The following is a 14,188-nucleotide window of genomic DNA, read 5'->3' as shown; positions in this document are numbered from 1 at the left end:
CTCTGGGCCTGACTTTATCCAACCTCCCTTCTCCAAACATCCATTTCTACTCAGATGATCTTTGCAGAGGGCAGGTGTTTAGTAATTCTTATCCAAGATAAAACACCAAATGAAATTCCACTCTCCAGGAACCTGGGTCAGGAACCTGCAGGAGTTGGATTTCTGTCCAAAGAGTTGTGAAATCTATGGAGATGTGGAGAGATAGCCCCAAAAGCCATATGGCAGCACATGCAGGTACTGAGGAGCATTTACTGCAATTATTTCTGTGCTGGAGACCAATAAGCAGCAGCACTGCAGAGAAAAGAGCCCACTGAGGGTTGCCCAGCTGTGCTTGGGCAGGGCAGAGTGCCCGGCCAGGCAGTGCTTACGTTGATGTCGCAGCGCTCGCCGGTGAAGCTGGCGCTGCACACGCACTCGTATCTGTTCTCCGAGTCCTGGCACGTGCCCCCGTTCTGGCACGGGTTTGGCTCACACTCGTTTATGTTGATTTGACAGCTGCAAGAGAAGAGTGTATTAGAATTGGCTTATATATTCCTGTGCCATAGAACACAAGATCATCCAGTCTAAAAAAGCCTCTTTTGTTTGAAAAGCGCCCATTGCAGCTTCTCCAGGTGCTTTCTCTGGAGTCAAACAACCTGAAATTCTCCCCTGGTCACACCGACCCTCCTGTTGTGGTTTTCTATGGGACTGAGGCCAGCACGGGTCTCCAGCACAGCCCAGTGTGCTTGAAAAACCTTGGAAGCAGTTCTCACTGCAAAAACTGCTGTTGGCAGCTGGATGATCTGAAGCTTCCCTCTGCTCCAAGCAACAGCTGGTGTTCCCATTAGGAGCAGCTGTTTGACCAGCACAGGGCCATGCAGGAGGGTGAGGCAGCACTTACTTCCTTCCAGTGAAGCCAGGCCTGCAGGAGCAGTTGGCTCCCCAGCTCTCGGTGATGCACCTGCCACCGTTCAAGCAGGTGAAGTTCTTGCCACACTGCTGAGGGGGGAACGGCCACCTGGGGAGAGCAAGGGACAGCCTTAAAGCACTCAGGTTCTGGGGAAGGGCAGTGTTCTGGGGCTCAGGGGAATGGGGCCATAAACACAATGCTTGGTGTTTCTAGGAAGGAGTTTGACGAAAGTGGAAAAGGGAATAATCTCAGAAATCATCTGTAACATCAGAGTATTCCCTTGGATCATGCCCTGGGAACAGACAGGAGCTCTCTGTACTCAGACAGGCCTGTTCTTGCTAATGAAAATATAGGCAGGGACAGGACACGGCTGGAACAGTACAGCCAGGCCCCAGGAAGGATAATGCCAGTAACCAGGTAACTGTCCCAGCATGCAGCAGGAACAACAGCAAAATCATCCTGGATAGATCGGGTAACTGAAATGCAACCATGTCAGTATTTAACTTCATGTTCCATTTGAACTGGCACAAGATGTTTTGTTTTAAATCAGCATAGGAATATGGCAAGGGGAATCAAGTCATAGAGAAGATGGGATATCATGGGGAGTGCTAGAGGGAAATGACAACAGGCCAGAGTATGTGCCCTTCAACCAGCTCTGAAAGGTGGCATGGGGAAAAACCACATCAAAAGGAAGGATCCTTATCCTGTACGAGGCTGAACCCCTGTCAGTGAGGGTTTGGACCTGGACAGCACCTTCCAAGTCACAGCAGAATTTGGGTTCTTTGCTACAAGATGCTTGCAATGAAAGATTTTCCCGAAGTGTCCCAAAGTAAAAGTGCAGTTTATCTGGAGGCTCCCCTGCCCTGTGTGAAAGCAGCCCTTACTTACTCGCAGCGAGGCCCGGAGTACTGCGGGGGGCACCTGCACGAGTACCCGTACACGCCGTCCACGCAGGTGGCCCCGTTCAGGCACTGGTGCCGCACGCAGTCGTCCACGTTGATGTCGCACCTCTTCCCGATGAAGCCGCGGAAGCACTCGCACTGGAAATCTGCCACGGCGTCCACGCAGTCCCCGTGCACGCAGGGGCTGGGCTGGCAGTCGTCGATGTTGGCCTCGCAGCGCGGCCCCGCCCAGCCCGCGCTGCAGCCGCAGCCGAAGGCGTCGAACAGGTCCTGGCAGGTGCCGCCGTTGAGGCAGGGGCCGGAGGCGCACACGTCGGCCCCGGAGCAGCCCAGGCGGGCGCTGCCCGGGCCGGCCCGCAGGAACTGCTCGGCCTGCGGGTACGGCTGCTGCGGCGGGAAGGGCAGGAAGAGCCCCCCGATCTGCACCCGGCCCAGGCAGCCGGTGAAATTCTCGGCCAGAACGACCGAGGCGTTGTTCTTGAGGAAGTCGAGGTTGCCGGCGCTTCCCGGCAGGGTCACGTTCACCGAGCCGTCCCAGCGGAGCAGCCACCGCGAGGAGAGCGCGGCCGGCTCCTCCATGGACACGGACACGCTGTGCCAGGCCCCGTCCGTGACCGCCTGCGGGCTCACGAAGCTCACGCCCTCGACGCTGTTCCCACTCCTGATGTCAACAAGCAGGGAGGAATTCCTAATGGCTACCTGCAGGGAATCCACCTCTTCCACAGCCCGAAGCAAAACGGCATCTTCATCCCTGGTTCTGAATTCCACGTGGAGGCTGCTCAGAGTTCTGGTCACTGATGTGTTGGTGGTAAATTCAATGGCAGCATAACTATTGAATGTTGCATTAGCCAGACCTATAAACAAAGGGGGAGAGCATGAGGGATTTCAAAGACAGTTGGTGTCCTGTTTGAGCCAGACCAATGGCACACCCCTGGCAGGTTCTCTCCCTAAGAACCCCTAAGCTTAGTGTGAGCAGGATTACAGGCGAGCTGCTGGCAGCCTTAAAGCTCTTCCTGTTTACAACTGCACCTCCTCTAGTAACATCCAGCTCTTAGGCAGCAATTTTTACTCCTCAGCTGTGCTCTGTCACACCCAGGGCAAGCCCACAGAGGCCAGGCTGCCTGGGCCCATGTACCCGGGCACCACTCCGTGTCCTCCTTGCAGCATTTGTTTGGATTGTTTGCAACAGCACCAACTGGGAACATTGATTATAGACAGGGAATGGGCGGGGGGATTTTACACAAGCAAGAGAACAGAACTTACACACATATCCTGCCACAACGTCTGTGCAGGTGGTGCCTTCAGGACATGGGTCACTTTCACACCAGACTTTCTCTTCACAAAATTTCCCAGTGAAATTTGCAGGACAGCTGCAATGGAAATCATTCCAAGTGACAATGCATCTGCCACCATTCTGACATGGCTCAGACTGAAAAACAAAACAGGGGAATTTAGGGGCAGAGCAATTCATCTTGAAGTCTAAGAGACTTTGGTAGAATTGTGAAGATGAGCACAAGCAGCATTAGAATCAAGAGAGGAGAGAAATGGAACAGTGACTCAGGAGCACGGAGGGAAGCACAAGGGTCTCTGTACAAGAAACTCCTGAGCTCCTGCTCCCCGCAGTGCACAGCACTGACCAACAGGAATCCAGCAATTTGGCAAAGAACAAGACACAAAAGCACAGGTGAGGAACAGATTAAACAAACTGTGATGCTCCCAAGAGGCTCCCAAAGTTCTGTCCCCAGAAGGACACCCCTGACACCACAGCTGTGACAACACCTCAGAGCGCCATAGGTAGGAAGGGCGAGATTGGGGGTAAGGCCTCCCCACTGGCAGGCGTGGCACAGAGGAGAGCCAGGCTCTGATCCAAGGGCACACGGACACAGCTCCTTCAGCCTCTGCTGTTGAAATGGCAGATTCCTGGGCAAGAGGTTGTTGTGCAACTGGAACAGGAGGAAGGGAGGGGCTGGCAAGATTACAGGGTAGGGAGGGGAGTCTGGAACCCATGCGGGCTCAGCAAAGTGGAGATGGGCAGCACAAAAGCCACTGCCCAAGTTCTAGAAGCACAAAAACTACAAGGGAGCTTGAGAAAACTCAGTGTTTAAATCATATGTAGTATACTGAGTGAGGTGGGAGCACAGAGAACCATGTGTTCTTCAACACATCAGAAACCTCCTTTTTCTGGTATCAGCAACAGTCAGACTTGTGTGTAATAACAGAACTGCAGTGAACCCTGCACACACAGAGACAAACACCACACAGCCCTTACCTGGCAGGTGTCATCAGAGATGCAGCCATTCACAAGGTTTCCAGTTTGAGTCCTATTGAGTTCCTGTGGCACACTGTTGTTCTCCACCTGGAAAAGCTCTATCTGGTGGCTGTTGAGTTGGATGTCCTGCAAGCAGCCCTTGAAGTAGCCCCCCCAGAGCTTGGCACTGTCGGGGTTGGGGTGCCCCCCAATGAACAGCTCAGAGCCAGCTCCCAGGGCCTGTGCTGGCAGCTGGCCCAGCTCCAGCAGCGTGTCTGACTGCAGGGCACCCACAGAGCCTCCCTGGAAGGACAGGGCTATCAAACGTCTGCTCCCATCCACCACATTCCCTGGAAAGGTCACAGTGTCCGCAGGGGACGTCTCTATGCTCAGCTGGCCGTCCCTCAGGTACAGGGTGAGGCAGGGCCCTGTCCCATTGCAGGCCTGCACCAACAAACCATCGGGCTTCCGGCTCCGCAGGAAAAACGAGAGGTTGAAGTCTGCCCCAAGGCTGTCAGAAAGGGTGAAAGAGGCAAAGCTGGTGGAATTCTCTAGGCCAAACGTTGCTGCTGGGCGCTCTGGAAGAGAAAAGAAACAAACTTCAGCTCAGAGATAAAGGGAATGCAGCCGGCATGGGGATGCAGCTCCTTAGGAATGGGGCAAAGGTCCCTTTCAATGTTTTCCACATGTGCCAGGGTAATGATGCTCCTCCCCACAGGTGTGTGACACTAAGAAGGAGGTGGATGTGTCCTTGCTTCCTCTGGAGGACACAAATTCAAGTATCCAAGTAGCATGAGAGTGAAACACAAGTCTAGCAGAGCCCTTGCCAATCCAGCAAATTTACTCAAGGACTTTCGAGATACAGAGTTGCTTTTAAAATTTGTAAATTTGGTAACAGCAGTACATGTCATACTTAGGGCTCAGAAGAGTTGAAAAAAGCTCCAATACTAATACAAGCCTTACAGGAGCAAAAAATGCAAATAGATACGATTTTAACTCAAAATTGTCAGAGCTTCCTTCAACAAAGCAATATATTCCTATTCATCCTCAACTCAGAAGCTCAATATCAACTTTTCACAGTAAAACAACTTCCCTGCTCCCCTGCATTGACACAGATCTGTTAAAAGGCGATGCAGAGCCTCTGGCTCTACCAGGAATAACCTGCACCACAAAACTGACAGTCATTTGTGCAGGAGAAAACAACAGGAAAAATAATCCACAGAGGCTTTTGCTTTATTTTTCCCCCTGGGCAAACAGAAAGTCCTGTTTCCAGAGCCGACATCCAAGCTCCTCCAGTACCTGTGGAGCTGGCGGGTGTCAATCCCATGGCACTTACCATATGAGCAAGCTGGGCCTCCATAGGGCCTGGCACAGTCACACCTGAAGGTGGCCCAGAGGTCCACACAGAGCCCTCCGTGCAGGCAGGGCTGGGACAGGCACCACTCGGTGCGCTCACAGCCCGGCCTGGCCGGGGACGGCTCCCCCAGGGGCAGATCCGCCGGCAGCACGGCCGCAGCGTCCACCTGCAGGTCCTGCAGGCAGCCCACAAAGCCTTGCTGGCTCCCCGTGTTGTTGGCCATTGGATCCTCAGCACCTCCAATATACAGAGTCAGGAAGGCTTGTGGGATCACAGCAGTGCTGGCTGGGACAGGAGAGCTCTGCAGGCAGAGCCCGGCCTCACAAGAGCCGTGCCAGAGCTTCAGCTGCACCGTGCTGTGCACGACAACTTCCACTCTGTGCCACTGGCCGTCGTCCACTCTGAGCCCCCTCAGGAGCAGCGGGTACCCAACACCCTCCCTCTTCAGCTCTGCGTGCAGGATGCCATCCAGGAGCTCCAGGAACAAGTACTCGGCTTCCCGGCCTCGGTAAAACAGGACAGCGCTGGGCAGAGTGGTTCGGAAGCGGAGGGACACGCTGGCCCCTGCCGTGCCCCTCCTGCTCTCACTGTCCTCGGGCAGCTCAACGAGGAGATACCCTCTGGAAGCAAAGGAAAACGTGGTTGGTGTGGAGCACGTGGCATCGTAGAATCCAGGCTGGCACTGGCACAGGTGGCCGTGGCTCTCGGCTCGGTACGTTGGGATGCACAAGGCCTCGTTCTGGCAGTCGTGGCTCTGGCACCCAGTGAGCTGCACAGAGCAGTTCTTCCCTCCCCACGTAATGCCATCCTGGCCAGGGGCACAGTGGCAGGAATAGTCAGCAATGCCATCCTCACACACAGCTCCATTCTTGCAGGGACCCTCCTCACACTCATTGATGTTAACAGCACATTCCACACCTGCAAAAGAGATTTAGAGATGGGATCTCACCTGGGACTGGGACTGCCCTCCCCAGTTCTCTCCAGGGAGCAGCTGCCAGCAAGGAGCCCCACACTCACTCACAGGCTCCTGCCATGATGCAAGAGCAAGAACCCCAAACTTCTGTGTCCTCCCAGGTGCTATTTATTTATAGAGCTTTGGCCTGTCAGCCCAAATCCCCCCACCAACTGCTGTCCTGGCCCAATGGCCCAAGCTCAATGTGCAAAAGGTATGAAAGGACTAAAACAGCACAGACAAGGAATTTGTGCTTTTTTCTTAATAGATTAGGTATGTGGAAAGGCCAGGTAGGTCTATAGATCTGACTGGAGCATGTTCCAGGCACCAGTGTTGCAGACAGCAGTAAAATGGGAAGTTACTGGAAAGCCTCAGTTAAAAAAATCCAATTCCAAGACAACCCACCAGTTGTAAAACTCACAAAACCCAATTCATTACCAAACAGCAAACACAACATGCTCCACAGGCACTCTGCCATGCTGGCACTAAGCTGATTTCAGCTCTGCCCAGTCCTGCACAAATGAACTGGGTGAGGTCCTGCACTGCCGCTGTCTCCTGGCAGCACATGCATCCCAGTGGGGCTCAAGTAAATGACCAAATCTGGCTAATGAAAATCTGCTGTCATTTTCCTGAGCATCCCAGACTGACAGAGGAGCCTGAACCAGTTCACTTTATCTAGCCTATAACATCGGTTTTCACTAATCTTCAGAGACAGTCCCACAGATAAACCAAGCATGGATTATCCCAATCTAATAGCATTACACCCGATCCAGCCAGCAAGCACAACGAGGGCAGCAGGAGAAAAAGAAGGAATTCACACACAAAGGAGGGGAATCAAAACACAAAGGACATTTGTAAAGAAAAGCCACCCGACAGAATGTGCATGTCAAAGAGATTAGAGAGCTGCCTGGGCACAGAGATGAGGGGAGATGGGGCACTAGGAGCACTGGAGCTGGACTTGATGTGTGCTTAAAAATAAAAACAGCAAAGATACAGGTTCTTGAATATTTGCAGTGATGGTTTGTCCCCTGAGCTCTGCAGACAGATGAGCAGCAGCTTCCAGCTCCAAACTGATTGTGCCAGTGTAGGGCCAGAGCTCTGGGAAGCACTGAGAGAGAGATGCAGGGCTCCAGCTCTGCACTTTGCAGATGTGCCAGAGCTGCTCTGTAAGCAACAGCATCTTCAGCACAGCCCTCTTCCTCTTACTGCTGGGCTGCTCAGCAGAGGAACAGCAGGGACAGAACTGAGACTGCAGCAAAAGCTACGAAGGAAATGTGTGGGAATAAATAGAGCGTGAGGGACATCACTGGGCCTGGGGAATCCCAGTTTGGGAGAGGTGGGGTGGGTTTGCTTGGGCTCTCCAAGCTGCAGGAGGCAAGTGTGCAGTCAGATTGAAGGGGAGAGGCTGTTGAATAAGGGAAGAGGTTTGGTACAGTCCCAAATCCTAGAGATGCTGCTGTTTGAGATCAGAGCTGCTGATATTTACCAAGACAATGAGGGGAAGATAACATTGGTTTGGATAACAAAAGGAGAGATGCCGTGAATTTCTGCATTTCTGAGAAGGCTGGAGGCAGGAGGGGCCCATTTCCCGTTCCACATTCCCAGCCTGAGCAGGTCCCAGCTCCTGCCTGGCTCTGCCTGCCCCCAGTGCCTCCCACCAGGTGGGATGGGAGTGCCCTGGGTGGGTGCACAGCCCCGGGCTGGGGCTGATTACACACCAGGCTTTCCCAAGGGATGCAGCTGGTTTGATTTCTTCGATTATTTGTTTGAAATGGGTGAAAAGTAGATTGCACAAGAGTTCTGAAAATCTGGCTAATGACAATTTTTTCCCTGGAAGATTTAGTAAGCAGTTATCTGGAGCTACATCACTGCAGTTTCCAAAAGTACAGATCATTTCCTGGACATCTCTTATTCCAATCTTCTCCAAGACACGGACAGTTGTGTCTTTGCAGACCCACTGGGAAGTAGATATTAAGAAGTTGTTCAAAACTAATTGTTTTTTTCTAAGAGCAACACAAGCATCCCTCTTCAGGTTTATTTAAAAAAATTAACTGGGGGATGTGACTCTGTTCAACAAAAACAAGTAACAAAACCGAGTTATTCTCCTTGTAAACAAGTAGTACTCTCTTGTGTTTGTTCTAAATTTCATAGCTGAAATGTTTACTTTTATCTGAGCCATCAAAAGTAAAACAACCAATCTGATTCATTACACCATTAGGAGACTTTCAAAGGTTTAATGAGTTCCTTATCTAGTTAAAGACTAACAATAGCAAAGCAGTGGAACTTGTTATCTGGCAATCAGACAAGTGGTATCTAAAAGGCTGCTATCTGGAGCCGAGGATTTCAAACATTCCCCTAATCCAGCGGTGTCTGAGGTAACAGCCCCAAGCCACAGGGAGCGGGTCAGAAACACTCAGAAGTGGCTGAGGTTTCACAGCCTCCAGAATATTCAAATATTCAAATACAAATCCTTCCCCGCGTTCAGGGTGTTACCGCTGTGGTGGGAACAGTTCTGTTTTGTAGATGCAAGTGGGATTAAATCCACACAGCTCAGCACTGCCTGAATGGAGGGAATGATTTACTGGCTGCTATTAATAAGCAAAGAGTCATTGTATACAGTCTAAGAATCATGTACTTCAACAGATACATAAAATGTTAAAAGAATAAGCACAAATGAAGTGAAATATTCTAATTTAGCTGTCAGATATCAAAAAACCTTGAAGGACAAGGTCTATTCCTTGAAACACGGGAGTTCAGCAGGGCTGCCCGGCCAGCACCGCCTTGCCCTCTCCGTAAGGGAGCTGAATTCCTAACGACCTTTCCCTGCTGCATCCTAATTAGGGATTGTATTATGATTATCAAAAGGAAAAAGGAGGGGAGGGAGAGGGGTAGGCAGAGCATTAGCCGCCACAAGCGGACCCCGACACAATGATATTTGCACAATTACTGCCATTTCCATGGCAACCCCTGCTCTGCCGCTCGGGCGCGGAGCGGGAGGAGCTGCGGAGGGCTCCGAGCACCGAGGGGCTCGTCCTGGGCCACAGCCACGAACCCGCTCCCCACAGGCAGCTTTCAATCAATACAGAAAATGGAAACTGCAAAACATCGGGAAAACGCAAAACCAGCGTTTGCCAGAAGTAGCCGGGAGGCACCGGAGTGTCTGCAGAGCTCACCCGGAGTGAGGGGCGCAGAGCCGGGGCCTCGGGGGCTCTGGCGCTGCCCCACAAGGCACAGCTGCAGCACGGGCACTGCGGAGCTGCCAGGCAGCCCCGTGCAACAAAGAAATTCCTCGCCTTAAAGTTTCCAAAACAAAACTTTAGGTCTCTTCAAAATAAAAACATTCTTCCTTTCTAATCAATTCTGGTTGCTCCTGATGCCCCCAGGCAGCACTCAGCACACAGCCAGCCCCTGCCCTGGGCAGGCACACACACCAGCAGGACACACTGCAAGCACCGAACACATCTCATTACCTGCCAGCAGAACAATTCCCCTCAGGATCACGCCAATCAGCACAGATTTCATGGCCGACTCCTTGTGGACATTGGTGACAGTAAAGGGAAAAAAATGGGGGTGAAGGGGGGGGAGGGATGACAAAGAAGGCCGGGCTGGCAGGGCCGTGTGTGCAGGCGCTGGCTGGTGCCAGTCCCACGAGAAGGGATTGGAGCGGGGGAGCAGAGCCCTGCCCTGCCCAGGTCTAATCCAGCCCGGCTCTGACCCTCCCAGCTGGCCCCTGTCCGTGCTGACACCAGGAATGCGGCTCCAGCACATTGCTGCTCCCTGCCTCCTGCCGTGCCCAGCAGTGCCCGCAGCCCCAGCGCAGCAGGGACACAATCCCCTGCCCCTGCCCGCTCAGGTGAGCTGCCAGAGTCCCTCAATGAGGCCAAAATGTTCTTTCCATAGGCTAAGCCAAACGCTGTGTTTCCACCGTTGTGCAATCCCCAAGCCATAGGAACAAGGGGAGCTCCGAATGCAGAGGGAACCCGGGCCCTGCTGCCCATTCACTAGTGAGGGAATAATCGGGGTCCATCAGGCAGTTTTCCTGTTCCCTGTTCCAGTGATCTGTCAGCACAGACATTTCCACTCTGCTGTATTCACTAAGAAAAGTCTCAGGTTTTAATGACCATGGTCTGTTTCCCTGAAGTCAAACTGGATGGAAAGAAATTCCCTGCATTATGCTGAATGTACGGGTTCAGACACAGCAGTACACAATCAAAACTCTCTCTTTCCCCATTAGCCACCTTACTAAATTAGCTGCTGCAGTCTCCTTTTTCCTCTGTGGTTCTGGGGTTTGTTTTTATTTTGTTTTTTAATATAGCGACTTTCATATTATAAAATTTCTGGAGGCAGAGTTGTATTTTTGTGTTGTAAGGACCCAGAGAAGTTTCTTATTTCTGTGAAGAATTGTTATCTGAGAGCCTTTCCCCAAACTTGGAGTCTCTGTATCAATGTCAGGTCCAAGCAAACAAAGCCTCCCACATGTCACTGTCTGGAATCTCCATGAGCAGTATCACTAAGATATTTAAAAAGCGTTCCAACAACTCCCCTTGCCATTTCACTTCTGTAATTTTACTCAATCCAAACATGCCAGTCACTTTTACAGATACTTGAAGTGGGAGGGATATGGTGAGTGTTTGTTTGGAGTCCAAACTTCTTGGACAGCCACAGACCTGTGCACACACAGACCTACCCCAGCACAGATTGGGAACGTTATCTCTGTTAGCTACTCTGGCCCTTCTGTTATTGCTCAGGAGAAAACAAACAGGCAGTTGTGCACATTCAGCCACTACTGCAACAATAAAGTGTAACAACTGTGAAGACTACAGAACATTCAATGTCTTGCAAAAGATGCCTGTTTTGGTTTGTGCACCCACACATTTATCTCACACACACACAGAGGCTACCTGGACACTGCTGCCTGGAAATCCATCACACCCCACTGCACCCAGCACAGATTCTGCTCTCACCTGGCACCAGGCACAAGCAGGCTCTGGACTGCAGCACTCACAGCCTTCTGATCAGATGACAGGGAAGTCAAAAGGTCTGATTAACACGGAGCTGTGATCCAGCAGGGAGAAGAAACGTGGAGCGGAAGGGAAGGGAAGGGATTGGGGGAGCCTCACCAAGTGCTCCTAGCTCCCTTCAGCTATATTTACCAAAAGGGATTTGGTTGAAGGTGGAACAGGCCTCTAATCTCTTTACTATCTTAACCTTTTAGCTGCCCTTGCTCTAGAGGCGCCGTCTCTAAAACAAATCTGACTTAAGAAATACCTGCACAAAAAAATTACATCTATCCAAAGGTGGTTAGAAGGAAGAAGCATCTCCCATTTATTTCCTGACCCATGACCCAGGAATTCAAGCCCATTTGATCTGGGCTGGCGCCCTTACAGAGTCACCATTTACAGCTGCTGCACAGAAGGTTTCTACTTCTTCAAGGAGACAAAGACATGATGGCTGAACAAAGTGAGATGGTCAATAAGCTCTCCAATTATACCGGGACACATTCACACCACATCACCTTCTGATTCCTCATGAAAGTACAAGTGTTGCTCAGAATGTGCCCATGATCACAAGGTGCCAGTGCCCGGGGCTGGGTGGCTGCGATGGCAGGGGCTGCCCAGTGCCAGTGCCAGCTGCAGACACGGCCTCCTCTGCCTGGGCACTGCTGCAGCTCCGCCGGGGGCACTCAGGACGTTTAAAAGGTTTTAAAGAGTGAATGATCCAAACTTCAGTGATAACATTTTTGCAGGTTAAAAATCGGTGCCCATGTCAAATGGAGCTACCTGTCTTTTTCTCATCCTGGCCTAACCTATTGCCTAGTAAGTACCTGATGGACTGAAACCATTTCTGAAAAAAAATTCATTCAGAATTCATTTTGTTGGATTTCTTTTCCCCCTAAAAGACAGACCTTTCCTAATATGCTTTGTCTCTTGACCACAGTTGCCATCATTTCCAAGAGCATGCAAGATTCCCTCTCCTTCTCACCTCATTTAGTACCCAGGAAATCTTTTGATTTGCATTTCTTGTATCCCCTCAGGGTACCTATATCCTCTGCTAAAGCACAAACCATGTGCTGAACAGACTCCTCAGGACCCGTTTTTGTTCTCTCAGGAATCAGGCACCACTTTTGCAACAACTGCATTTCAGAGAGAAGGTTCATCTGCCTACACTACACTGAGAGAGCACTGAAGCAGTTAATTTGCAAAGAAGGAATTTCTCCTGACTTGCATTGTTATCCCAACACTCCCCAAATTCCTCAGACTGAAGAAGCAAACACACAGAGGGAACCCCTGCCGCCCCAAGAAAGCATTCCTCATCAGAGTAGCAAGTTCACTTTAATCAGTGGAGGCAGCTTAAACCCAAGTTCATGGCAGATCTAAGCTGCCACAGAAATGGGTTTTGAAGAGAAACATTATGGGAAGCTTCACAAAGTTGTTTTGTGATCCTAATATGAAGTAATAAGCTGTTTACCCAGCATGACTGTACTGGGATTAATTGACAAAGGAGGGGAGATTAATTGCTATTATTTCCCTGTCAGCTTCACTCCTCCACACGCACTCAGTGATCTCACAGACTGCTCCCAGCCTTTTGCTGGGTTGATGTGTCAGAACTACCTCAGCTGAGACAAAGTCCTTTACCAAAAGTCATATCCAGAAGAGCAACCTGCTTCTAATCCCCTTCATGTACTAATGAACCCAAATTTGATGCAACAGAATGAACTCTAGCACTCCTTTGCCCATCAGCCCATGTTTCTGTCAGCTTTTCTGCCCATGAGCACACTAAGAATTGGAAAGGATTAAACAGATCTGCAGTTTGGCAAAGTACAATGAAATTCTGAGCTCTGTGTGGGTGCTGGGGCACTGCAGGAGGGAAAGAGAACAGGGCACAGATGTGAGTGGGAATTCTGACAAGAAGGATAAACTTTAAACCATCTCTTTGGACAAGATCTCAGTTCAGAGTACAGCATTGTAACTGCCTCGGAAAGCAGCAATAACGAGCTTAGATAAAAGCTCATTTTCAAAGGCCTCATCTACAAAAGCAAATTTTTCTTGATCTGGCCTAAATTAGCAAATGAGATAGGTCAGAAAACCCCACAAATAATTCAGCCCAGTTACAGAAGGTGTTAACTAGAAGCTGATTTTACATTCTGGGAATGAAAGTAATAGGTCTTCCCAGGAAAGAGCTGGGCAGAGTTAAACCAACACAGCTCAACCGCTGAAACCACAGAAGGAAAACAGAAAATGTTCCCATGCCATAAAGGCCCGAGAGGCCTCTGCAATGTTGTTACCTGCTGTTGCAGCTTAAGGGACAAGGTTTTCTTCTGGCTTCAAGTGTTTCTTTTTCCCACGAGATGGCAGCCTGGTAACACTGTGGAGAATTTACCCTCATCTAAAATCCAGAAATCCGGGATTGTGCTGGGATCACGTTTCTTATAAACTACTCTGGAGTTAAATTGCCCAACACATGTGGAATTTAAAGATGAAGAAGACTGAGAATGAATATTTAAAAGAAAGATGAGGTTTAGTACCAGTTGGCAGAGGACCTTCCCAACAGGGCTAACATTCACCATCTCACAGATTCTCAACCACAAACGGAACCCTGAGGGTCAGGCAGGGCATGTGGGGAAGAATCCAGACTCCTCATTCCCTTGTAAACAGAGAGGGCTTCCTTTGCTCACATCACAAGGACCTTTTGACCTCCTACCATAGCAGATCACTGCTTTCAGCCAAAGATGGCTGGCTCTTATCATCCCAGGGTGCTAGTGAATGGAGATGTTTTACAGATGCTTATGTGCTGGCTACAGCCAGTACAATCTGTGGCACATAGAACGCTAAACATCCCT

General features: G+C 50.6%; 1 protein-coding gene across 8 annotated transcripts in view; it reads right to left on the bottom strand.

The window, feature by feature from the left end:
• CRB2 (crumbs cell polarity complex component 2) overlaps window positions 1-14,188 on the bottom strand; it is a 57,565-nt gene that overhangs the window by 5,581 nt on the left and 37,796 nt on the right. For all 8 annotated transcript variants that reach the window (XM_074556157.1, XM_074556160.1, XM_074556156.1 and 5 more), the window contains 6 exons: window positions 5,376-6,314; window positions 4,061-4,617; window positions 3,055-3,220; window positions 1,778-2,645; window positions 881-997; window positions 369-495 (listed from right to left, as the gene is read on the bottom strand). In XM_074556157.1, coding sequence (XP_074412258.1) covers window positions 369-495; window positions 881-997; window positions 1,778-2,645; window positions 3,055-3,220; window positions 4,061-4,617; window positions 5,376-6,314 — 2,774 coding nt within the window. The remainder of the gene's footprint in view (window positions 1-368; window positions 496-880; window positions 998-1,777; window positions 2,646-3,054; window positions 3,221-4,060; window positions 4,618-5,375; window positions 6,315-14,188) is intronic.

This window comes from Zonotrichia albicollis, chromosome 21 (assembly GCF_047830755.1).
Source record: "Zonotrichia albicollis isolate bZonAlb1 chromosome 21, bZonAlb1.hap1, whole genome shotgun sequence".
Taxonomy (NCBI): Eukaryota; Metazoa; Chordata; class Aves; order Passeriformes; family Passerellidae; genus Zonotrichia; species Zonotrichia albicollis.
The sequence above is the reverse complement of the archived record's forward strand: the minus strand, read 5'-3'. Positions and strand labels throughout refer to the sequence as shown.